Raw genomic sequence first — 26464 nt, 5'->3', positions numbered from 1 at the left:
CTGCAGTCGGGCCATCACTCGGAAGGTACTGAATACAATCAAGTATGTAAGAAGACTATAACAAGATATCGGCCACAGAATCTAATAACCTAGTGCTCTGATACCAACTGACAGAACCCGACCCAAGTTTCACCCCGAAACCCGGCCTCGAGCCTGCGGGGTCCACGTTAAGTGAAATCCTACCGAAAAATCGGCAGAACCTCCCCTAAAATGGACTACCCAAGAGTTTACAAAACCTGGACATGCTTTAAACTAACTCACACTCATAGATACATTCCAATCGTATATATTACATTCAGGAAGTACGAATTCCACGTTAACCTCCATAAGATAACATATTCTCAAGCATTAATACTCTCTAAATTTAAAAGGGTTATCAGAGCAATTCTACATAACTAAGCCGATATCATACAAGGTAGGTTAAGTAATAACCTACGAACAAAACGGAAGCGCTGATTTCCAAGCCTCTAGTTCCTGGACGCGATCTCGGCCAATCTGAAATGGTGAGTCTCGCAGCTAACCCTGCTGCCTGCCCGTGTCCTCCTCGCTTGAGGGATCAGTACGTCCTGCAACAACAACCAAATTCAAGTAGAAATGTCCGGAAAAAAAATCAAACAAGAACCCAAGAATTCGACAGTTACTGTTCACAGTCTCAAACACCTTCAAATCTTCCTCCACCGATCAAAACGAGATAACTAGGTAGAGAAGGAGGAGAGGATCACGCCATGCCAAGCGGTTCGTCCTGGGGTGGCCGGACGGCGACGAAATCGCCGGAAAACCAGAAATGACGCAAAGGAGAAGAAAGGAGGAAGGGAAGGTCGGGTATGTCCTTCCGTGGGCTGCTTTTGACTTCTCTCTCCTCTATCCCAAAATAAAAACTTATTTAAAAACCTTTACCAAGAATAGTAGTTTCCATTTTGGTAATAACTTTCCCGTAGAAAATCCGATTTAAACAAACTACGTGTCCACGAACTCAATTTTTCGTATACTACGGCATTCTCAAGGAAATTTCCTAATTTACCGGACTAAAGAAAAAGTTACTCTTCGATCAATAATGGTAAAATGTAACTAGTAAAAATTCCAAGGTACGGGGCATTACAAATCTCGTCTATTCAGCCTTCTCTCTCTCTCTCTCTCTCTCTCCCCCCCCCCTCTTGTTCATCATATACAGATGCAAGAACAAAGAGAAATCTCATCATTTACTCCCACATTAAAGAAAAAAAAAAGGTTCCAATTCTCTCTGTTTCAATACCAAAACAAACAAAGATCAATTTCAATTTTCATCTTTATATAAATCATCAGATTATAAGAAAACAAGAACATAAATGTCCTCACAATGTCGATCAAAATTGAAATCCAAGTGTTCAATAATGGTCTGGTTTATTAAATTTTGAACAAATTCTGCAGCATTGTTCTCTGATATCATATGCAACCCACAACCTCTCACTTTTAAATCTGGTATCTTTGTTGAAACTGAAGCTTGAAGTATTGGTTTATCAAACAACCCACCAATTGCCCACCTCGTGGTTCATAGCAACAAAGTCCATATGAACCAAACCTGAAGTCTAGGAAGCTCTAAAAAACTAGTGAATTTTCACGCCCAAAATTGGTGTGAAATTCACAGATAGTCGCCTCTGATTCCAACTATTGTCGAATTTTTCTTTCTCAAGGATTTCGAAAACAACAAGTAAAGCAAGTTCAATCCACGAACCGTTACTATCAGATAGCGGGACTGCCCAGCTCGTTCTTTTTTTCTTCTTTCCTTCCTACCTTCTTCTTCTTCTTCATCACATCCAAACTGACTGGGTGCCATAGTCGATTAAGGTTCCTAATCTCAATGTGAAATACTAAACCTTTTCTCTCTCCCACAAGTGCCATAGCCGATTAAGGTTCCTAATCTCAAACTGCAACAACAACATAATCACCATATTTAAACATCAAAATACGGATCAATCCAATAAAAAATATACACAATTGAAACCAAACTCAGAAAAGCAGGGGAAGATTATAAAAACAAGAAACTTGGGCAAAAATTGGGGTTGGAGCTCTGGGGTTGTACCATGGAGGAAACATTCAAGGTTTGATTGCATTGACCCTTCGTAAATCACTTGAGAATCCAACCAGAGTTGAATAAAGGAACAAAAAGAAGAGGAGGATAGAAGAGCGAAAGGGAGAGATTGTGCACCTGGCGATGTTCCCAATTCCAAAAGAAGACGTGATCGGAGGCATCGGCGGTGACGAGCCATGGATGCGTGGGATGCAACTGAATCTTGACGATTGGCCGTCCGTCGGCTGAAAAGCTCTTAATCACAACATTGATAGGAATGGATCGGAATCAATTTCTCAATGGGCTCAAATCAGCAATGCATTATGCCCTAAACGGAGCGATGGGTGGAGAGAGAATAGACGAGCTTCAAGGAGTGTTTTGCACCCTGAAAATTGATCCAAAGCTCAAAAAGAACAAAATAGAGAGAGTAGACGAAGAAACCGTAGGGAAAAAGAAAAAAATAATAATAAATAAAGGGTAAATTGGTCATTTTATGGTCAAAACATGCCAGCTGGCAGCCTCTGTAACGGAGCTAACGGCTCCAGATACTAAAATTGGGTCGGGGTGAGAACCTCAGATACCAATATGATAGTTTTGGAAGCTGAGGTACGAAAGTTTAGAATGACAAAAAGGTGGGACACTGTTTGGGTCATTTTTCCTATTTTTTATATTTATATCGATTCAAACTTGTTTCGAGTCTAACTGTTGTATCGTGAGTTCTGTACTAGTCTCTTACCAACCACGCAAATTTATTACATCCATAGACAATTTGATATATTAATTTCCCCTTAAAAAAAATTATTGACAAATTTTATATATGGCACTCATTTTAGAAAGTTGTGCAACCGATCGATATATCCGCAATTCGCTACTATGTTTTTCCCCAGCTACTAAGGTGAAGGATAAACCTAAAAACGAATTAATTAGCTAAAGGACTAGGTCGTTTATTTCAGTTCCAAGCAAAGAGAGGGCTAGAGCTAGCTAATTCTTACAAGCTAATGTGTTGAGAATTACTTCCTACACCTTCTTTTGGAGTAAATCAGTAAATGACTCCAAAAACTTAAATGAGTCTAGCTTAGTATACCATAGCTATATTAATCTACATAATTTTACCTTTTCTGTTGAATATTCTAATAAGATCATTCCATCTCAAAGTGTGGAGGTCAGAAAACCTCTACGTAGAGATTTGTATAAATATTTATCAGAGAAGCATGGCAAGTTTTGGAATGCACCGATGTGCAAGTTGTACCGAATGACGTGGCCAATTGTTGGCCACTCGTTTAGTCAGCTGAATTGTTTACTAGCAAAAGACCGACTAACGAAGTTTGAATTGGTTCGTCAAACTACTCTTGCTTTCTCTTCTCTGTATCCGGGTTTTTGAGTGAAAATTGTAGCATCAAACGAACAAAAAGAGAGAAAGTCCAAGAAATACATGAAATAATAATTCATATCTCAATACCGTTTGGAAAATTTCATCATCTAGCTTTACATATATTATTTGCCTCTTCATTTGCATTCTGCTTCCTAGTTTGGTTGACATTTTTGTGCTATATTTTTACATTAAGAAACAAAATAATGGAAGGAATAGAGAGAGAGAGAGAGAGAGAGTGTGTGTGATAGAGGGAGAGTTCAATGAGCAGAATGATTGATAATTACCTTTCAGTATTCTTTTTATTTTAAACAGTTGATAATACAAACATTTTTTAGTAGAATGAGATCAACTTTTAATAGTTCAGCAAGTAGTACAATAATGACTGGCCTCTAAGTAGCCGTCAGAAACACAGTCTCATATCGGCCACCAAAACACAGTATCGCCATCACAGGAAGTAACAACTGTTGGTAGGTCCACGGAATCAGCGTATGGCTGCATTCGTGCGATCACAACCCAAGCATGCGCGCAGTGAACTTTTCACTGGGTGACAATTGGCGCGGACCCCAGCGCACACCACTGCCTATATAAAGGAGTCTCACCTCAAGCTCTGGGTAATCATTCATTCCTCTTACAAACTTAGCTTTTGCTTATCTATGTTTGACTTAAGCATCGGAAGAGATAAGTTCGAAACCTTCTGGACTTCCTCCTAACGACTTCTGTTGTTGTAGGTTTGGCAAGAGAGATTGAGAGCAAGTCAAGAAGTGATTCCGCTCAACTATTTTCCTCATCTGGATTCCGCTAACAACCTAAACGTAGGTAGTACACACTAAGTTAGATCTAAAACCTATCTCTTCTCTCTCCATTTCGAAACTTTTCAAATTTCACTCAAGAACATCAAGAACAAAAACCCAGAAACCCAGCAACCCAAACACTTCGAAACCCATAAAATCAAAAACTCGGGCACTCCAAATATTCATCACCTACACCTATGTTCCTCAGCCAATTTTAAAGCTACATATTCATTCACAAACAGGCATATAAAAAACCAACAGGCACTATTTGAGCAACAATCATGCAGTCTCAGAAGTTCAAGAACAACCACAAAAACAGCCATCAAAGTCTACTTAAGCACATATTTCCAACCGAAAGGATCAAGATCATTACTTGTTAACAGTGTGAATTCAAGAAATCTAGGCGTAATCCCTTCAAATACGGCAAATCTTCCAATCAGGAACAAGGTGATTGAAGCTCTGCTAACAGTGTGTAAAAATGAAATGGCTAAAAGTGTATCCCTAGGCCAAAGAGCCCACTTTTATAAAGCTTGGTGATGAAATCAAGACCGTTGATACTGAAACAAGGCCTGAGACCATCCCATATATGTGTCCCTCAACAAAACAATTACACTGCACGATCCCCAACGCGAAACCCTTCGCTTTATCATGCCTTGCACCACCCATGTTCGACAAATGAAATCATGCCACGTGTCAAAACTCTAATCACGATCATCACTGATCATTAATGAGCCAGACGGTTTAGACGGTCCACTGTTAAGCAATCAACACTCAATAAAGCAAGGGACAGATTGACAAAGCACAATGCCACCATTGATCCGGTGTATCAATCCCCGACACTTGGGCAACCTTATCAAGGTCGTTACCTGACGCCTACTGCTTCCACGCAGCTTCCCCCTTATCAAACAATATGTTCCTGACGAGGACTTTTCTCAACCGGAGAGTGGGAAACTACTCGGCGGGCCTAATGGGAGGCCCATCCAAAAGGATGAAGCATGTGTCCGGCCAATATACATCGAAATGACACAGCACACGCTTGACAGGCATAGACGTGTTATAATAGCAGAAACTCCCCAATTAAGACAAGTTCTCTTACTTGGGGACTTTGGGAACTTGTTGGTGGGTCCATGGAATCAACGTATGGCTGCATTCATGCAATCACAACCCAAACATAAGCGCAGTGAACTTTCCACTGGGTGATAGCTGGCTCGGACCCCAGCGCACACCACTGCCTATATAAAGGGGTCTCACCTCAAGCTCCAGGTAATCATTCATTCGTACTCCAACACTCTCACAAACTTAGCTTTCGCTTATCCATGTCTTACTTAAGCATTGGAGGAGAGAAGTCCGGAACCTTCCGGACTTCCTCCTAACAACTTCTATTGTTGTAGGTTTGGCAAGAGAGATCGAGAGCAAGTCAAGGAGTGATTCCGCTTAACTATTTTCCCCATCCAGATTCACATACAAACAACGACATCAAAGAAAAATAGGCAGTAGCCTATGAGCAAGGTGCACCGTCGAAATATGTTGTTGCCACAAAGAATCAGACGAGAGAGAGGTGAAAGGATACCCTATCCTTTGCCATCAAAAGTACAAGATCGCCGCCAGCCAGAGTTAGCCGCCATCGAGAAACCTCTCAATCGAGAGTGAGAGTCAAAGAAGAAAACATTAGCGTTACCTAAAATAAAGAAACGTACGTTAGAACAGATAGGTCACTGTAATATGTTGGTAAGTTATAATTCCAAAATTGTAAAAGTCATGAGTTCGATTCTCACTGGCATATGTAAGGGTGGGGTGGGCTAAGTTTTTTTTTTTTTTAATAATAAAAAAAAGAACAGATAGAAAAGCAACAAATCTTAAGAAAGCCAAAATTGTTGGTAATACAAACCTAATTGGTACTTTAGAGTCGAATGATTAAATGCATATGATGGACTTGTCAATATCAATATCAATCAACATCAGCTTAGATTAGAAGTTTCTATTCCTTCAATGTCTCTGGCCAGAGTCAATTTAAGTTTTTACTAGTAGCTAGAATGATAAGTACTGCTTGATTAATTATAATATCAGATTGATACCGAATGCTACATTTGCATGTGTTATATTTGCGGGATAGAAGAAGAAATTAGCTGCACTAATAACTAGAAAGCTATTGGTGTGCAAACAATATGATAAATTTCTGATTACTTCAGCTTACACATTTGGTGAAGACTCACCTCGGGTATCATTCAATAAGGGTTTTGTTCTATTCATATCTTATAATTAATTTGCTATATATCATAGCTTGTAGGGAGAAATCATATAGTATGTTGAATATACCAATCAGGTATTAGTTCATCTCTTTCGTGTCTATGTATGTGGACATCCTTACTCAACTACTAAGCAACTTGCTAAGCTGCATCTTTTGGGGACATAAAAATTGGTTAGATGATATTTCGTATTTTAGGTGTCGATCTATTTAAATGATCATCATTCTAAGAATTTAGCCAACACTTGCGAAATAGAAATTAGGGATGATAATTTATTACATACAAAAGGGATGATAATTTATTCAATATTACATTGTGGGGTTCTAGTTGGACCTCCAAATTTGCTAGGACCTCCAAATTTGCTATATTGGACCTCTAATTTACTGTTTTAAATACTTAAATAGCAGTGCACCTCCTTAATTTTACCAAAATATCCTTGAATAATTAAATTTATTCTTCAACAATCTTTTGTTCTATTTTTTAATTTTTTATTATCTCTATTAATTCAACTAAGAGAAGAAGAAGCATAATGAATTGACCAAATTGTAGATTTGGACTGGTCAAGTAAGTCAAGTTTCAGGTATTAATGCTGCTCGTGAGTCTTCCGAGTATTAACGCTCGAACTTGAAGAAGAGCCTTTCCTAAAAGCGAGATTCTTTGATGTTGGTTCCCCCGGTTCTATGAATCAATCCAACATTTTGGAGTGTCGTAAGTCATGGAGAATTGAAGATATAAGCTTTGAAGAAAAAGTTTGCAATAGAGATTTTATGGGGCTTCCTAACTTTCACTTTCGGTAGTTTTTTGCTTGGTTATTTGGTCAGACGTCTTTTGACTTTCTTACTAGAGGGGTTAGCCGGTTAGGTTCATGTCTCCCCCCATCTAGTTAGTCTTTTTTTTTCTTCTTTTTTTTTAAATAAATTTGGGGGGAATTTTCCTCTCTCATTCAAAAAAAAAAAAGCTTTGAAGAAAAAGTTAAGGGAAGCAGCAGAACAAACTAATGAGAAATTACAAGTATTTAATAAGGAGTAGTTTTGCTTACAAGTATAAAGGCCAAACTTATCTAATTCCATCTTCAAAACATGGGACTTTAATAGAAAACAATAACAATTTAAAAATTTCTACAAATGTATCATCTCGCATCCAAGCATGGGAGATTGAAGGGAGAACATACTTTGAAAGTAAAAAGAAAAACGTTGGTAGTTTGTCGAGAAGAGTTTTTTTTTTTTTTTCCTCTTTCTCTCTATATCCTTATATGTCTTTTTATATGAGTTGACAAAGTCCAATAACTATTGAAAAATGATGGAGGTCCATATAGTAAATTTGGAGGTCCAACTAGAACCACCCTATTACATTTTGTTTTGTTTGCTCCCACGCAACTAAGTCACTTATCAAACATTATTACATTATTCGTTGGAAGTCTACCACATGTTTTGTATTGTTCAGTACGTTTTCTCGAACGAGAAGGTCTTACGTACGGCACCCGCACCACGTGGCAGTGGGGCGGGCCAATCAGTGCCCAAGCAGGGGGTATTTTGGGTATTGCATATTAAAAATCAGGGGCAGTTTCGGAAAAGAGAGAAAAGTTTGAGAATTTTGATTGGAGGGCCGCACGGCCCCACCACGTGGCAGCCCCTACCCAAGACTTTTTCTTCTCGAACACTATGGTTGATTTGTTGTTGTATTCGTTCAGTAAACTGTTATTGAATTCTACAAGACTATTTAATAGAGGATCGACTATCGAACATCTGTCGAAAAAGTGGATGATGATTGGTTTAGTGTTTTTTTTTTTTTTTAAGTTGTAAGGAAAACTTACACCAAAAGGGATTATGAATAAGGTGAAAGAGTAAGTAGAATTAACAAACTGACAATAACTGCACACATTAGAACAATTGAAATTTATGTTTGAGAGATCTAGATCAAATACAATTGTCCAATATTAGTTTATATATTGACTGAAATCCTTTCTCAATTTGCAAGGCGGCATTTTGAGGTGGACTGATTAGTTTTGAGGTGGAGTTGCAGATGATCAATTAATTTTCAAGGTGGAGTTACGCATGAGAATTGACATATATAGTATTAGATGATCGTGTTTAGGAGATGATGGACAGTTGATTAGGATAGGTTCAACGTAAAGTTAGAGAAGAGCTAATTAGGAATTTAGAAAATTGTTTTAATTTGATGAAATTGCCAGCTTTATACCTAAATTAGTACATAAATGAACTACAAGAGAATTTCTTAATCAAGTTAAATAGAGCTAAGCCTTCTATTAACCCACATGATCGGGCCTAGCTAGCTAGGCTGGTTAACTAATTAAGTGGTTCCTGGTTTAAATCTCTATTCCCCAATTAGGTAATGGAATTAAAATAAATTAGGAAGTACTTGGTAGTCAATCCCATCTAGTTAGCTTTCTTTATATTCCTTGCTCTATAGCTACAGCCTTACCCTATTTAGTGCCCTAGCTCTTTGAACCTCTTGATTAATTACTTATTTCAGTTTAATAGTTTCCTTATGAAATTAATGCATCTCAAACTTATGCACCCATCATTTCCATCTTATATGGACTTCCCCATCATCATAACTCTTACACTACCATCATTAATTAATTATTGTTTCATTAAATACATTCATCTTTATCATCAAATTAGGATATAAGCATAATTGTTGGATAGATGAGTACTTGTGACCTTCCTTATTGGATCACAAAAGGGATTAGATTCTAAATTATGAAAAGTTAAGGGATGTAATAACAAACTTTCCTAGTTTCCCTAGCAAAATAAAAAATAAGTGAAAGGAAGCAAGCAAAGGTGGTACTTTCAGAAGCCGAAGCTAAGCTAGCTAGTCTCAAACTTTGTGTTGTGTGGCATTGTCAGGCCTTCACTCTCAGATGGGTCATAGCCTCCCCAATTGTCCATGAATCACAGTCCTACTTCTCAGTTCTCACCCCTTTTATAGGTCCCACTCCATCCCCTTCTTCCTCATCAACCCCCCACATATCTGACTACTCCTCCTCTCCCTTCCCATTCTCTCCAATTCTCTCCTTCATTTCCTCACTCGTCACTCCTTTTTTCTTATTGCACCGCCCCTCCCCCCACAAAAGAACAGAGAAAAAAAAAAAAAAAAAAAAAAAACAGTGCTAGCTACTGCTAGCTTTACTCATCTCTAATTTCATGGAGAAGATTGAGAGGGAAACCCAAGACTTCATGAACGTGGAATCCTTCTCTCAGCTGCCCTTTATCCGGCCAGCTCCTCCGGTCAACAAAGAAAAGGGCATTAGGCTCTTTGGCATCGAATTCGGGGCCGGCGTCGACACCAACCACGAGTCGGAATCGGTCGACAACAATGTGAGTGAGAACGGGAAAGAAGATGAGGGCAACAAGCACACCAACACCAACAACACAAACATAAGCAACAGCAACAGCGAAAATGGCAGCGAGAGCAGCCGCAGATTCGAGTGCCATTACTGCTGCAGAAACTTCCCGACCAGCCAAGCCCTCGGCGGCCACCAAAACGCACACAAAAGAGAGCGGCAGCACGCCAAACGCGAGCATCTCCAGTCGGCTATGGTGCATGGAGGGCTGGTCTCCCACGACGCTGCACACGTGTACGGCTTGATGAATTACAGCCGCCTTGGCTCTGCTCATCATCACCATCATCATCCCACCTATCCGTCCTGGAACACTAACTACAGTTCTAGTACTACTACTACCAGTCCTAGGTTCTACGGAAGCCCCGGTGGATCATACGGCACTCAATCTGCTCCCATAAACGGGAGTCCTTTGGGCTTGTGGCGGATCCCATCTGCTAACCCTAGTTTCAATCGTGACCGTTCGTTGATGAACCCGCTGGTGACGCCGTTGTTCGCCGGAGAAGAACTGAAGCCGGTTGTTGTAGGTGGGTCTGGTAATTCTCAAAGCCGGTACATGTATGAATCGAGTGTGCAGCAAGACCATGTGAGTCTGGATCTTCATCTGTAATAATTAAATATTCAATCCATCCATCTTAGGGACAAAGGATTTGAGATTTCTCTCATCATGTTGAGAATTAATTTAATTATATATATATATATATCTTAATCTTCTGGAAGTAATGCAGACGATGAGGCCATCAACCGTTAGGAAATCTTGGTAATTAATCAAATATAATCTTTTGGTATTATGATTCATCAGTATGTATATGTTGAAATTCATTGATCTGTTTAAATTTTTACCAACATGCGATGGTGTATATGTAATTCCAGTCATCTTCATGGTTCCTTGTTATTACCTGCAACTCTGCAAGTTTGAATCCAAATTACAATCGTTTCTAGCTTTCATTAATAAGCAGCACTGAATTAAACTTAACCGACTACGTTAGGAATTTTGGGCATTCGATGAAATATTGATTTATTTATGTGCAAAATTAAGTGCCTTTTTTTTTATGGTGATCGAAGTTTTCTTTTCGGTTTCATGATGTTTTGAAAGAACAAAAGAAAAAATAGAAGCAGCAAAGTATGGTGTTCACACAGCAATATGTCTTCACTTCTAGTCTGTTCTAATCTGGTTTTACACACGTGTGGGGAATATATGGTATCAGTTAGGGACTTAGGGGTGCATGAACTTTCGAAGATACACACGTGTGCATACATCCATAGTTTTTGTCTAGACAGGTGGGGTGTTGAGAGAGGTGCAATTTGATTCAGTGCAACTCTTCATCACAGATGATAAGGTCTGATGACTACTGTCTTCTGCTAGCCAGCTTCTGCCTCATCATAATGCCAGAAAGAAAATGATATGTCCATAGAATTAGTTTATTTTTTCCTCACTTATTTTCAGTGCAATTGTGAGAGAGAGAAGGTTCTATCTCTATGTATGTGAGCCTATCAAACTTTTAAGCCATGTCTTGTTTCTACTTAATGCATAATTGAGGCAGAACAGAAGTTTTACTCTTTTCTTTTTTTTCATTTGTGGTTCTTTACTACCCAATTTAACAGATTGAAAAGCAAGAGTTCAAATTCGAAAGATATAAAGTGATAAACATACTTGATGGAGCTAGGTAGTGATATACTAAGTTGATGAGGGTCTACAACTAGGAATCCAATATGGGGTCACTTCTGTGTGCCTTGTTAGAAAACACATTTTTCATCATTCAAAGATGAATAGGAGCAAAACTTTCATGGCTTTAAAATGGCAAAGACAAGCCTTAGGAAAAGCATGTGTCCCCCTTTGCTGTATAAGAGTCAGACTTGAAGGAACATATGATTGAAGATGGTAGTTACACTCCCATCTTTATTTTCCCTCCTTTAATTGTATCTTTGCTTTTATGTTAGATGAAAGAGAGAAAGATGTTAGGTGGGTTAGTTTTAGGTGTGAAATATACGGAGTTTTTCTTGATGGGTACTAAAGAATGAAAGGGCATGCATGCATTTTTCTCTTTTAACAATAATTCAGTTAGTGTGTGTAGTAAAAGTACTGATGGGATTTTATTAATCAGATCTGTTATAGCATGTGACAACACAACTTGGGTCAGAAATTTGGCTAGCTTTGATGTATTGGACTTAACTCAATGAATCTCAAACAACCTACAGAACTCATGATCATAAATATGCATGTCCTGCTATAATAGTGTTCACTACTTTGATGTCGGGATTTGTGTTTTGTCTCAATCTCTTGCAAAACATTATGGAGAAAATTGTACTGTGGAACACTTGTCTGCTCATTTGTTTCTATTGTATCTGTTTTACTTTTAAAACCATGATATGGATAAATATTACAGCACTTGAATTTGTAATATATATACGACTCAGATTACAAGTTCGACAATGCCAAAGATAAAAATCCGTTTGCATTACTAAAACAAATTAATTTATAGAAAGAGCGAGAAATCTGAAATCTAAAACGCAATGCTGGGGTTTGAGTCCCAAAAGCTTAGTAATTAAGGTGGTGATGACTGATGACTGATGACACAATACATTACCTTAGTTCGTGATCTCTGTGAGCATGGCTTTGCCTGTGGACCAAGCAAGTTGAATCTACATACATCTTGCTTAATCACTGGGCAATATAATTATGCCCCAATTAGAGTTAAAGTTTCCATTCGTTGTCCTGATAATTGCTTCTCCAACTTATTTGAACCATTTTCCGAAGATGCACATTATTAGTTTAAATCATAACTATCACATTACACCAATTTTACAGGGATCCACTTTTGTGCACCGTGTGATTTGCACTTTAAAGAAGTTTTCCATAATTGGATAGGGGCTCTTTTATGTGCAAGACAAGAAATAGATCATTCATTAGCATGTGAACAAAAAATGGTTTTGCAGAACAGATGCATTATATATTATATGAAGATATCTCAGAGCCATTTTCAGTAACCCTAACATTGGTTGCAGCAATGCAATCTATAATAGATACGCAAAGATCCAAATTACATAAGCTAGTCATCACAGAAAAAATAATTGGCAATGAGCTGTTCCATTTTAAATTCCATGTCAGTTAGGTGGAGATTTTGTCTCGAAACCAAATTGAGAAAACTCTTTTAAGAACTACCTTTCTAATAATATCATTCTGCCCATTCTTGGTTTTGCTTTCATGAAATTAATCATTGTGTTAAAATGCCAAAAGAAAATATGTATTGCTAAGTAACTTTATTTTTTTTTTCTTTAATCAAAAAACATAATCATAATATTAAATTTCAGTAAGCGGTACAAAAATGACACACCCATAGAGGTCGTCAGAATAGTCGTTTCACAGAGTACACTAAAAAAACCTATTCTGAAACAGAATAAGCACCCAGCATACCCTCCAGTACAACCACCTTTTGAAGTTACGCTCATTTATTAAAGAAAGAATCTAGAAGTCCGAAGTAAAATAAAAGAGTCAATAGAGCAACTAGTTTTTTTGCGACTTGAAAACTTTAATTAGTCCTAAGAGCAAAAGGTGACAACTCACCCTCAAATCCCCCATCTGAAGCAACCCCAGGCCCTAATAGCCCTTAGGACCTAACCCAACGCATCACAGAGGCCGACAACCCAGGTGGAAGCGTAGATGGCTCAACTGGTGAAAAGTGATGAGGCCACTCCACGGTCACCACCTCCACGCTCTAGGCCACCAATGCAGACGTCTCGTGCCGTCATCCTTTACCACCTCACCGTCATCGTTGGAGCCGCCGCCGCAAGAGAGTGAAGAAGGGCTCACCGACTCAAGCCCCTCATCACGATGGACGCTAACAGCTAATCCACCACCGTGCAAGAGCTCCCAGCCAATTCTCAATCCTCCTTATCATTGACCATTAAAATAACAAGAAGATGAAGCCTGAGGTTATCAGGTTAGAGGTACCACACACACCCACTTGCAAAAGACTTTCAATTAAGGATTGGAAAGTGCTCCATGTAACGCCTCGATTTTCACCTCACCAAATCGACCACGTTATAGTGCTGGATATTTTTAGGATCACTATCTAGCTAAGTAAACTTAACTGGTGTCCTAAACATATGTAAGGAAGGTTAATAAATAAGTTAACAAATTATTTTTAAAGAAATTAAATTTGAAATGAGACGGAAACGTTGAGAAAAAATTATAAGGTAATTTTCAGTGCCATCACAAATAAGTCGAAAACCTTTCAACGAAAAAATAGACACAATATAAATACCTAAGACTAATCCAAGAGTCCAGAAATCTTGAATCCTTTCTACCCATTCTCTGACATGCGAACCCTTAAAGGTGACCCAATTTCTCTTTCCGATTCCGGCCACCTCTGGTCAGCGGACCGATGACACTGGGCTTGGTTCTCTTTGGTTCAAAAGATGAGCTGTGACGGCGGGATGAGGCTCAAAAGCATTGAGCTTATTGGCGACTTTTCAGATACAAGACTGAAACAAACTAAATTACATTTGAAAGCAATAAAAAACTGAAACATGAAAAACATGATAAATAAGTTGGAAAAAATTCTAATGAGGACCTTATAATAAAGACCAAGTGAGGATTTTTGAATGAACGGTTAGATGACATGCATGTTGAAATTATAAAATATCAACTAAAGTTTAAAACACGCATCCAACCGTTCATTCAAAATCTTTACATGGTCTTTATTATAAAGTCTTCATTAGAAACTCACCCTAAATAAATCATATGTAAAGTAATTTCATCAGGACCCCCAGCTCATTTTAGTATTGTCCCGTTCACGTGCACAATACTTGTATCCAAAACTGTTATAGGGTGAGTTTTCGTCTTCACTACTCAGTAGGGCATGCAACCTCGGCTGGTTTAAAAACATGTAAAAATGTATATATTTTTTTGGCCAATATTTGAAAACTATGTATATAGGTAAAAAATAAAGATCAAATCATAAATCTTAAGTTTTGTTTCGAAAAAATTTATGCGAGCCCAAAAAACACAAATCTGATGACCAGTCACTATGCCAACTACACCCTTACCAAGATTAACATCATAACCAGCAAAGAGTAGCGAGAGTGTCCATATACACAGTATCACCTAGAAGTGGTGTCACAAGGTCACACCTGACCCCACCACCCTAAAAGACCAGTGAAGCCACCAAACCAATTCAGCAAACCTCCGATCTGGCAAAGGTCAAGTTGAACCTGAATTCCACCACCAAACACCGGATGCCGCACACGGAACAAATCCACCACTCCCCTCACCACAGCGACCAAAGGGATTGTGCCCCCAGTCAACCAGGTCAAAATCGATCCCAAAAATACCACACTGCCGCCATCACCGAGCATGACACACACAATAAGGAAGAGAAAGTCAAGGCTAGTTATGGCGATAACCATTCGGTTTGGGAGTTTGGGAATTTTGTTGAGGATGGGAGGCCAACGAGTAAACCCTAACAGAGCAGCTAGATAAGATTTTTTTTTTATTTACAACCATTGATGATTCGAAGGATTTGCCTACGAAAATTCTTTTAGATAAATTATTTCCCTTTCTTTTGATGAACGTAGGATCAAAAGATTTCACTCCTACCCCCATGGGGACTCGAACCCATGACTTCGTCATTAGATAGTGGGTGCTCTAACCACTGAGCTAACACCACTTCGTCAGTAACATCATAGTTTATATTGTCATAAACTGTACTTATAATGAAGGATTAAATACTGTTTACTCCCTATACTTATAGGGTTTCATCGTTTCAGCCTCTGACCTTCGAATTTCACCTAAAAAGTCCCTGAACTCTCAATTTGCTCCCAATTGGTCCCTGCCGTCAAAATTTTCAGTTAAAGTTGCTGAAAATGTCTATTATGCCCTCACTTACTTTGTTTTTTTAAATTTATTTTTCTCTCTCTTTTATTTCTTTTTTTCATTTCACCTCTTGAAGGTCTGTGGATTGGAACCATCTTGATGAGGAGATGAACATAAGGAGGCGAGAGAGCCAGAAGAAGAAGAAGAGGTAAAAAGAAAAAATTTAAAAAATAAAAAAAGAGAGGAAGAGAAATTTTTTTTTTTAAGTAAATGAGGGTATAATAGACTTTTTAGGGGAAGATAACGGAGTTTTTGACGGATGCTTAACGGCAGGGACCAATTGGGAGGAAATTGGAAGTTCAGGGAGTTTTTAGATGAAATTCGAAGGTCAGGGACTGAAACGATGAAACCCTATAAGTATAGGGAGTAAGCATTGGGTATGAGAAATCTAGGTCTCAATAGTGTATTGCTCTGATATATATGTCAGAAAGTATAAGGGAATAATGTGTTCATTCTATTCATCTCTCAAAGAGGTTTATATAGTATTACATCCATGCACTCAAAGGAAAGTAATCAATCCTAATATAAGTCAACTATAGCACTAATGCTAATTGATACAAAATAAATCTAGGGATTTTGTCCATTTACCCTAATTCTAGGGATTTTTTCCCCACTTACCCCATTAAGTTTTTTTAATTCCCTCTTACCCATAAAGACTCTAATAAAGTCTTCCCTAATACCCTTTTTTTTTTTTTTTGTGTTTTGTTTATTTTTTAGACTATTTTACCCTCACCCCTTTGTTACATAGAGAGAGAAGTCATAGGAGACTTTGTTGGAGTCCCGTCACTGGCCACGGGATTCCGGTCACCAGCCGCCACCCACCGGACTTCTCTAAAAACCTCGTCGGAGGTCCCCAAAGAGACAAAGAGGTCATCAGAGATCTCAAGGTCGCCGGAAAGGTTTATTGCCCACAAATATACGTCTATTCCCCCCTAATAGACATCTATTGCGGGGCAATAGAGGTTTATGCAACCTCGTTGGAAGTCACCAAAGAAGTTGTCGTAGATCTCATATGGCGCCGGAGAGGTTTATTGCCCCCTGAATAAACCTGTATTGCCCCTATAGATCTTTCGGTTGTCGAAATGGGAACTAATCTCCCTAAAATTAGACAAATAAACTTTAATTAAAGAAAAAAAATGAGGAGATTACATCAATTTAAAACATTTATTAACCCCCCCCCCCCCCCCCCCAATAATATTTTTTTCTTTTTTCTTTGCTTCTGGGCCTTCTGCCCCCATTTTACCCAAAAAAAAAGGAAAAAAAATTCAGATTTCATATAAGCTTCATACCTACCAATAAAATCATAATCAAAACAATTTATATCTACAAACAATTGCATCTAGTGCCCTAAACCATGAAATTCGGATTTTAAATGTAGAAAAACACGAAATTTCAACGAAATTAAAGACGATTCAGATCTCAATCAAATTGAAAACACATAATAGAATAGGCGCGAATAATTCAATGCGTTGGAGCAAAAAAAAAAAAAAAAAAGGTAGTAGATCGTATAGTATCGGAGAGAAAATGGACATTCGGGCTTGACAGACTAGTGTTGACCGGGAGGGGTGCGTTTGGCGACGATGTGGCTGACGAAGATGATGAACTCTTTGGCGCTAGACCTCTAGAAGTAGCCGAAGTGGGAGGTATCGGAGGCGTTGGCCAATATGACCAGGTCGGATCCTTCTGGTTTGCATTGACGACCAGCAAGGCCGTGATCTTCGTCGCGACGAAGGTGGTAATCTGTACCGAATTGTGACTCACAAACGACTATTCCGATCGCGTTCCGGCGATTCAGGACCTCGACTCGTTCACGAAGAGCTTAGAGGAAGAGATTTTTGGCGATGGAGGACGAGCTTCGATCTATGATCGTCCAGCTCGACGGCGGCCAGCACGTCGCCAATCGGAGATGGAGGTGGACTCGGTTCATGGAGGCAAGGGAGAGAGTCTGAGAGTGAGAGAGACAGAGAGAGTTTGAGAGTGAGAGAGACAGAGAGAGAGTGAAAGTGGCACTGGCATAATTTCTAGATAATCCGAGTCTAAAAGCGACTTTTCGCTTTCAAATTGGGTGAATGGAAATACTAATAAGTTAGTGGGGTGAGTGTGAGTGTTTTAATTAAAATTGGTACATTGGGTCAAGATCCCATAAATCTAATTGATACACAAATTAAATCATTAAATCATAATAAAATTAATTGATATAGCTCATGTAAGCACATTTTACTCTTTGAAACCGTACTTCTAATATTTATTGTCTATGGTAAATATATATAAGCCTCTAAATGAGATTCGGAAACACATAGCAAGTTGGTCTGGACTTGCAAGCATCAGAAGGGCAAAAATAAGAATAAAGCATTAATGAAGTACTTCCTTTGAAAAAAAAAAAAACAACACAAATAAAAAACATCAATTGATAGCATGTTTGTTACAACTTGATAACAAAAAAACAACGCAAATAAAAAACATCAATTGATAGCATGTTTGTTACAACTTGGTAAAAAAAATACACATTCACAAATTTTCCAGCTCAGTGATGTTGAAGGCATTAGGACATCCCGATATTTCTTTCTGCATTAAAATTTAATGAATTACCTTAACTAAAATATAAACAAGTGCATTCAAAATATCGAAGCATAGATGTGTGTGAAATGTGAAGATAGCAAATGAGAAACTAAGCAAATTTTTGAAGAAAGAATTCAAAGGTAAAATCTGTCCGAAATTACTTTATTTTATCTAAGGTGAAGTCTTTTTTCTACCAACGAAATACGGTACCTGCGCGCCAAACTTCAGTAGTCAAGAATGATTGTTTTACTAATTTTTTTAATCTAAACTGTAAAATAGACAAAAAAAAATAAAACCATTGTTCAAAATTTATTGATAGTTAGTATAAGATGAAGCAGAAGATAATAATATACAGATTCGAAAACTGGAAAACAAAATTAATTGATGAATAGTTAAACATGGAGTCCGAAATTCTTTTTTTTTTTTTGACAAGAGGAGTCCGAAATTCTAGACACCGCTACAAAAAAAAAAAAACATCTAAGGAATTGTGATAATATGATCAATATCCCATATGCTTTGTAATTGTAAACTTCAAAGAAGAAATTGTGCAAATAAAATTGAAGGAGACGAGGGGTGCCTCGTTTTACATGAAGAGGAAAAAAAAAAAAGGCACCGAAGTGACAGAGTTAACGACGTCAGTCCGTCCAACTATGAATAGGGTCCACAAGTAAATGCAAAATCTAAGGGGGCATGTGATGAGGAAGATGATGTTAGAAGGCATAATAAAGACATTGGAACAGAGAAGTGAAAGAGTACAGACATTATAAGCAAGGACCACTTCCACTTCCTTCCCTTCCCTTCCCTCTTTCTAAATCTGCTTCTCTCTCAGGTTTAGGCTCGTGCTAAGGCCTCAGGCTCAGGCTAAGGCTCAGACTTGGCTCTCCTGTATTTGTCATCAGATTTAGAGAGATAGCGAGCAGTAGAATTTTAAAAAACATCAGCCCACACCTCTATAAAGTTTGTAAACGAGGTAGACAGTTTATACGGCACTTTAACCCTACCCTCCCTTTTTTAGTTTCTACTTTTTTCCTGCCACAAATTATACTTTTGGTCCCCTTAGTTTAAGTCGTTTAGGTTAGTTTTACTTGCAGCTTCCTTCTTTTGCACCTTACTTTCAGCATCGAGAACCACCTCAACTACTGCCCATTTTCCGGCTGGATGTTTTGGCGACATTGACAGAAATAATGTCAACAATAAATATTTCCGTGACTTCTCATCAAGTGTCGATTCCAAAGGTTGAAGTGTCATGCTAAGGAACCTGAGGCTGAAATTACAAAGGTTGAAGAGGCTACTCCTATGGTTGAGGTGTTGACTCCAGATGAGGGGGTGGAGGGAATCTGATTTCTTTTTCATGAAGATTAGTTGGTCTGTTGACTATTTAACTACTTCAGAGTTTCTAGGTTTTTATTTTGAATAAAAATGCATATTTTAAAAGATTGACGTACTTGAGGTATTGTTGGTTCTTATTTCACCTTTAAACTAGGATATTTGGATACTCTGTAAATGACACTTTCTGACGACCATTTAGTACTACTTAATTAAATGAATTGAGATGACTTTTTGGATAAAAAAAAAGTGTCGATTTTTAGATATACAAATGATTATTAGTTCCTCATAATTATTATATTATTTTGGTAACATCCTAACAGTACTGGTTTCTCAAGTGAAACATGTACAGAAGCAAATATTCTATGCGTCCTCTTTGGGTCGTCAGCAGAGCCGCTTCTTCCTCCTTAACTGCCAAATCAATATCTCATCCTCGATGTTGCTAGGTCTAAATCTTTTCTTCAAGTTTAAATCACTACAGTGAAATAATAGGCTTGAGTTATGGATAAAAACCCCTATTCGACTCTTCTGGACTTCAACTCAGATAGATAACTTAGTTGTATAGTAGTGGTAAAGATTAGCATTTGCAATAAATGTCAGACAGGGTTTTAGAGCAAGTGGTCAGATCAGCCCATTAGTACTGTTTTGTGCCCACTCTATATTTATCGTTTTCTTTTTCGAAACTTTCCTACCAAGAAATTCTGCCATCCTGTTGCAAACAAGCTACTGAGGTAACTCTAGAATGCATTAATATATCAACACATTAACTGTAATTTTCTTGAGGCAGCTCAGCTCTGCGCAGTAATACATAAGCTTCATGTAGTCGTAGATTCACATTGTGGAGCTGTCTATCATTGCATGAAGTAAATCTACCATTACATAAAATAGATCTACCATCAATGCATCGATACAAACAGGTACATTACCAAAACTCATTGGTATACAGCTCTAGAATTTGACACTAGTGTTGCCTCTTTTAAATCAAACAGTAGAAAAAAGGCATTGATTCTAGCTAGATCAATCTCATTACCAAAACTCGCACTCTGTAAGATCATTGCAAGAATTGAACAACCACCATAGGGAACAGTTAGTTTTCAGTCCATTACAAATTTCTAGGATACTGATACCTAGCTAAACCTAACACCAGGCACCACCGCACCAGCAACTCTGTTTTTGGTTACAGCCTGATCACCTGGCTAACCTCCCTCAGTCAATAATTCATCCTACCGCACAAAAGCTATCAACTGCCTACTGTACCAGTAAGTAATCCTCGTCATACATTTTTGAGGCCCCCCATTGTTGAAGTAGCTCGATCTACTCATGCCTGCTTCCAGGTTTTAACTCTTCTGCTTTATGTTTTATGATGCCCACTGATCAGAGCTGAACATTGTCTGCAAGGACAACATATGTAAATTTGTGGCTTGAATAGGACTACTTTATGATGCCTCAACAACTTCAAAGGTGGGCCTGCTTTGCTACATATAGGAACTTCTAATCTGCAATTCAGAACTGTATTTGAACAAAATCCTCAGAACCATAACTCACTTGCGCTCCATTTGGATGCTCTTGACTTCGAAGAAAAGGATTTGCAGTTGACAAGAAGCCTAAATATGTGAAAAGAACTATAGTTTTCTAGATAGAAATCCAAATAAGAACAATATATGCAGGCTTCACATGAAACTCATTTGTTTTCTTCTCTCTTCTATTTCAAAACTTGACTTACACCAGTTGTAATAGTCTATACAATCTATTTAAGACTCATAATGTCAACTAAATCCCTCGGTTTGGAACCATTCCTACTAAATCAGCTATCATGCAAAGTCACAATCAACAATAATTAACACAAGATAGATCGTCTCTCAGATCTACAGTTGATTTCCTCTGCTAATAGCCAATTGTGGTCCTTGCCTATATATTTTTTCTTTTCTTTTCTGTTGTTATAAATTGACCTTGAATTCCTACATCACATTACACTGTCACTGTCACAATTAATGGGTATCGCACACTAGCAATTCTTCATGATGAGATTATGTCGTGTGAGTACAATTTCTCCAGTCAATTTTCACATTATCAGACAAAATAATGAAAACTGTAAAATAGGGTAAAATCATCTGGAGATACTATTATTATTGATCAAAATAATGTTATTTAAAAAGATCTATTGGAACAAGTGCAGAAGAATAGTAACCATATATAACATCAGTTACAAAATTGTAGTAGCTTTAATATGTGCACCTGCAAGAAATCATCCGAGTCTTTCTTGCTGAGAGCGGGAAGTATGAGTCTCTTCAATATGTCGAGTAAGAAGCGAAATCCCGTAATGTGAGGCACTCGAGGTGGCATAATACGAAGTCACCGTGAGTTGAGCAAACTTTGGAAGTGCATAACCTACAAAACTCCATATTAACAGCAAGTTCAACAAATATGCTCCCACAACTGAAGACTAAATCCTCATTGGATACAAAACCCAGAAAGCAACTGGCACACACTCCAGGGTCATCCAATCAAATCAAATATGAGGCCGGATAAAAATTGCAAATTCAGTTTGTAACGAACCAGTCCTGAAAGTCTTTATTGGGTCTAAAGCATCCTAACTGGCCCAAATCCTTATCAAACTACAATTCAGTATTCCACCATAAAAATACATATATGTAACAAACAAATTCTCCAAAGTACCCAACCAGGGATCTGCAAACATGAAATAAATGAGGGATGAGCAAAAACAAGCTCAGTGAGTGACTCAAATCACAAGATTTATTTTAAATCCAACAAACTACCACCGAAAGCTCAAAAATTAATGCTGGGAATGTCCCCGTAAAGCGGTTAACTAAATATCAAATGGGAATGTCACCGCAAACCTATTTATTAAATACATATGGGAATGTCACTGCCATACCCATTAGCTAAATCGGGTGACCGTGCCGCTAATCATGGTCACTCTCATAAACTCATAATAGTCACTAAACATGGTCACATCATAATAGTAATCTGCACATTGTGAGCACCCACAACGACAAATTGAATCCTAAAGAAGAATCTGTACCACCACAAACTCACCGAAATCAGATCACTACTCATGCACTCAATTTTCATACTGACTACTTTAATAACCAAAATCACAGTACTTCAAACTCATACTATTAATTCAAATATGGTCACATGGTGTTATTAAAATAAAATCAACAAGGAAAAATATAATGAAAACACAATTTCATAATATAAAAGCCAGTCACCTCAGGTCTTTAAGCAGATTCAAAACAAAACAATTTTGTAAAACTAGAGAAGCTCAGTTAGTCCCTTCACCACCTGTCTAGAGATCTTCCTCTTAAACCTTGTTACAGTACCCAACTTCAAGCAAACCTTCTTTGTCAGATCTCACATTAGAACAGAGCCAACCAAAAACCAAGTTCTTCTTTTTAATCTCATCACTCTCCTGACCAGTACAACCAAACCGAAATTGGAACCACCATTGACCAAAGCTAGTTGATAGTTCAAATCACAACACCAACACTAAACAAATCTATTGACCATCACAACCATCTCTGTGTTAGAAGCAAGCTCCTTTTTCTTGTTTCTGACCTTCTCTCTATTAGAAGCAAGCCCCTCCCAAAGAAAACCCCGTCTTCATTTTTTTCTTTCCTCTTCCTGTTTCTTCTTTCTTTCTTTTTTTCCTTCTCTTCCTCTCATCTTCCCTCTGTTCTCTTTTCTTCTTTCTAAACAAATCCGATATGCTATATTACATAGTTACAATTAATTAAGCAAATCATTGAATACTGTACTTTAAGGCCCTAAAGCCGACTCTAAGTGATTAAGTTCTGATGGGTGGCTTAGTCAGTGACAAGTTCCCCATTAAAAATCATAGAAAGAAGAAGACTTGCATACCCCAATACAAGATGAACTTCAAACCATTTAGCTTTCCCATGTCTTAGAGCTAAAAAAGTATGGCCATGAAATTATTTGAACAAAGATGGCCCTACTAATGGCCCCTGACGTGTAATAAGAAGAGGATCAATGGACCATATATCGTTCTAAAGCCCATAACCAAATGGTCCATTGTCAAAATTTTATCACAAGAACCTTTTGAGACAGAAGGCTAATTTCAGTGGTTTTATACTGTCAGGAAGTAATTTTAGCATGCAATCACAAAGCCAAGAATTTATCTTAGTGGTTTGAATATATAAGATTATAACAACTTATTTAACATTAGACAATAAAAAGACTGGTTTACAAAATGTAACAATTAATTCACACAATTGAAAATTACACGATGCAAAGACAAATTTCACGGTAAATAAAAAGCTCTCATGTTGCTATCCTGGTATGGTTATAAGGAGTGTGTAGCAACTCCATACAGTATTTTAAATAATAATTAACATTCAATCACAGCACACCAATACATTGGTGACAGGTTTTGTTCTTGATCTATATTTATAAGAACTTATAGCAGCCTGTCACTAATCATCACCAGTTTCAAAAGGCAAGGGAAGTAGCTGAGGTAGAAGCTAAAGGTTCAATCTTTAAACCATTCTATGGTATAAAACTGAATGGAAATCTCAGTGGGGTCAATTGTACCATGAGCACGCCATATGTTAAGCATAATAGCATGGGAAAATGTAATCCATGATATCTATATGCCTAAGTAACAATGAACATTAAGAAAGGACTCTTGCAATTCAGTCTTTATTATGCATCTTTACTGCAGAAACTTCAATTATAGCAGAAGGTAATGCTGACACTACTAATAGTTACAAAATAGAAAGAGAATTCTGATGGTGAGCAGTAAAATATAGCGTGGCATCCATACGATGTAAAGCCCGCAGTCATGCATCCGGCACAAAATATATCATCATAGATTCACTGAATAACTCATAAATAGGGAAAACTAGATCCTTTTGTTCCTTTTATTCCAAGGTGCCTAAGTTAAGATATGAGTGCGCAAACTGCACTGAACCTAAAAAGATTGAAAACGATATTCAACTCAGATATGGAGGAAAAGATATTACATGTCCATTAGTCTAAAAAAAAACATTGGTACAATCAATTAAGTCAAGTAGCTAATCAGTGCATGGTTGCTAAACGGCAACAATTTGACTAAGAAAAAAAGACCAATAGCAGAGGGAAATGTGAAGAGCATTTATAACAATCCAAAACTAATTCAGAGTACTTTAACCCATAGAGAAAGGGCAAGGTTCATACCTCCAAATGCAGCACTGGCACCCGAAAAGAGTAGCAGAGGAGGAAGCTGCAATTAAAGTAAAGCAAAGTTAAAAATAAAAAAAAACCTGTTTGTTAGACTCGTTCACATACTAATGTAACACTCTCATGGTGAATCAAAATATGTCAGTGTGCATTGTAGGTTATGGAAACTGGGATGCCAAAAGAAAAGAAGCATATGAGATCTACCCCAACTAAGAAAGGAAGCCACTTTGGTCCTTTTAAGCGATTCTGAAGGTACGGGATCCCTACAATCAAGTAGCACTAAGAAAACTGGAAATATAAGCACATAGTTTTTGAAGACAAAGGACAAATCTATACCTGTATTGAAACCATGAATTGCACTAAGCATTCCACCAATACCTGAGCCAGCCTACACAAACAGTAAGTATTAAAAAGGTTCGATTATCAGCAGAAAGTAGTTAGCTATATAACCAAGTTTTGGTAGGATGGTCACAACTCATAAATATTAACTTCGAACCCCATACTCCATACATATAGACTAGAAACCCCAAAACACAACTGCTTTTCGGTTCTACTTCTATGTGATGATTGTTCATGTATTTGGCGAATGGGTGCATTGTTACAGGAATAGATACAGTATACATATAATATTAGAGCACTCCGGTATACATATAATATTAGAGGACTCCATAGCTAGTACCAAGTATACAATTACAAGTTGGGAGCATAGTTAAGATCTTGGAGTTCATTACTTGAGTGATGTCAATCTTTAATGTTCAGAACTCAATGCTGTACATCAGTTAAAAAGTGTTTTAATCCATCTCCTATATCAAACCCATGAAAATTCATAATCAAAAGCAATTGCCAATTGCTCGTTTGAAAGAAAAAAAAAAATATAGTGAACTGACTCTACACAAGTTGATACAAACTAGTAGATAAAAAGAAAGAAACTTACAACAGCAGTGGCGTCATGAAGAACAGGAGTGATAGTCCATTCACCCTTTCCCTGGAGATTAACACACAAAAAACTCAGTTTCGATCAACATCATCAGAGAATCAAATCGTTAAACAAGTAATCTGGGTTCTCCGACGGTACCGAATCATGGTCAAGGAGAGAGAGACAGCGCGGGCAGCGAGGGGTGCCGAGGCCTGGTTTCATGGTAGGATCATGATGCAGATTCCCACTCCTTAGCTTCTGTTCATACACCTCTCTCGTCCCCATTCTCACTCATGAACAAACCCCAAAAGCAACTGCAGAGGGTTTTTTGAGGGTTATCAACCATACGATACGACAGAACCTTGAGCTTAAAAATCAAAGACCCAAAATCAAAATGAAAACCAGAGACACCAAACGAGTACCCAATGAAAGAAACAAGGAACTGACAAGTTCATGTAGAGGAACACATACCTCAAATTCGAGAATATTTTCGAATGAAGATCTTTGTCTCTAACCGAACCAACCAAAGAAATTTGAGAAGCCACTTCTCTTATAACAGAGGAAAAATTTACTCGACTACGGGAATCGACTTAATCGACGGCATTGGGCCTTACTGCTGTCTCCAAGAAAATGGGCTTTGTGGACTTGTCCGGAAGGGGAATAAGTTTTTCTTTTTTCTTTTTATTATTACTAGCCTTCCTGCACGCGCCCGCGCTCGCGCGTGCGTATTGTCATTTCTCTCTTGCTACGCATGTTTAAAATGTTACTC

At 37.9% G+C, this 26464-nt stretch overlaps 2 protein-coding genes across 9 annotated transcripts; one reads left to right on the top strand and one right to left on the bottom strand.

Annotated features, from left to right (window-relative positions):
* The first annotated feature begins 9288 nt into the window (after positions 1–9288).
* On the top strand, positions 9289–11379 carry LOC133721617 (zinc finger protein 8-like). Its single transcript, XM_062148280.1, has one exon. The coding sequence runs from the start codon at positions 9624–9626 to the stop codon at positions 10428–10430; it is 807 nt and encodes a 268-aa protein (XP_062004264.1). The 5' UTR covers positions 9289–9623; the 3' UTR covers positions 10431–11379.
* Positions 11380–20375: 8996 nt separating this feature from the next.
* On the bottom strand, positions 20376–26286 carry LOC133721124 (uncharacterized). Of its 8 annotated transcripts, none has more exons than XM_062147653.1 (7): positions 25855–26090; positions 25714–25764; positions 25116–25167; positions 24984–25042; positions 24777–24822; positions 21816–21968; positions 20376–21089 (listed from the first exon to the last, which is right to left on the bottom strand). In XM_062147653.1, exons 1-6 carry the CDS (start codon positions 25978–25980, stop codon positions 21826–21828), a joined length of 477 nt encoding a protein of 158 aa, XP_062003637.1. In that variant the 5' UTR covers positions 25981–26090; the 3' UTR covers positions 20376–21089; positions 21816–21825. The 8 variants fall into 8 exon arrangements, with proteins under 8 accessions (XP_062003637.1, XP_062003638.1, XP_062003636.1 ...); XM_062147654.1 differs by having other exon boundaries at positions 20376–21076; XM_062147652.1 differs by having other exon boundaries at positions 20376–20971.
* Between the last annotated feature and the right edge of the window lie 178 nt (positions 26287–26464).

The sequence above is a fragment of the Rosa rugosa genome, chromosome 7, assembly GCF_958449725.1.
Source record: "Rosa rugosa chromosome 7, drRosRugo1.1, whole genome shotgun sequence".
In the NCBI taxonomy this organism is placed as follows: domain Eukaryota; kingdom Viridiplantae; phylum Streptophyta; class Magnoliopsida; order Rosales; family Rosaceae; genus Rosa; species Rosa rugosa.
This window is presented reverse-complemented; position numbering and strand designations above follow the sequence as displayed.

Bases quoted from the DNA above. Each gene is read 5' to 3' on its own strand.
- LOC133721124 (XM_062147651.1), bottom strand. From the start codon at position 25,980: ATGGGGACGAGAGAGGTGTATGAACAGAAGCTAAGGAGTGGGAATCTG. The intron at 25,043-25,115 runs GTATAGATTTGT...ACTTGATTGTAG, and splicing joins AATTCATGGTTTCAATACAG to GGATCCCGTACCTTCAGAAT. The intron at 21,969-24,776 runs GTATGAACCTTG...GGAGTTTTGTAG, and splicing joins TGCCAGTGCTGCATTTGGAG to GTTATGCACTTCCAAAGTTT.
- LOC133721617 (XM_062148280.1), top strand. From the start codon at position 9,624: ATGGAGAAGATTGAGAGGGAAACCCAAGACTTCATGAACGTGGAATCC.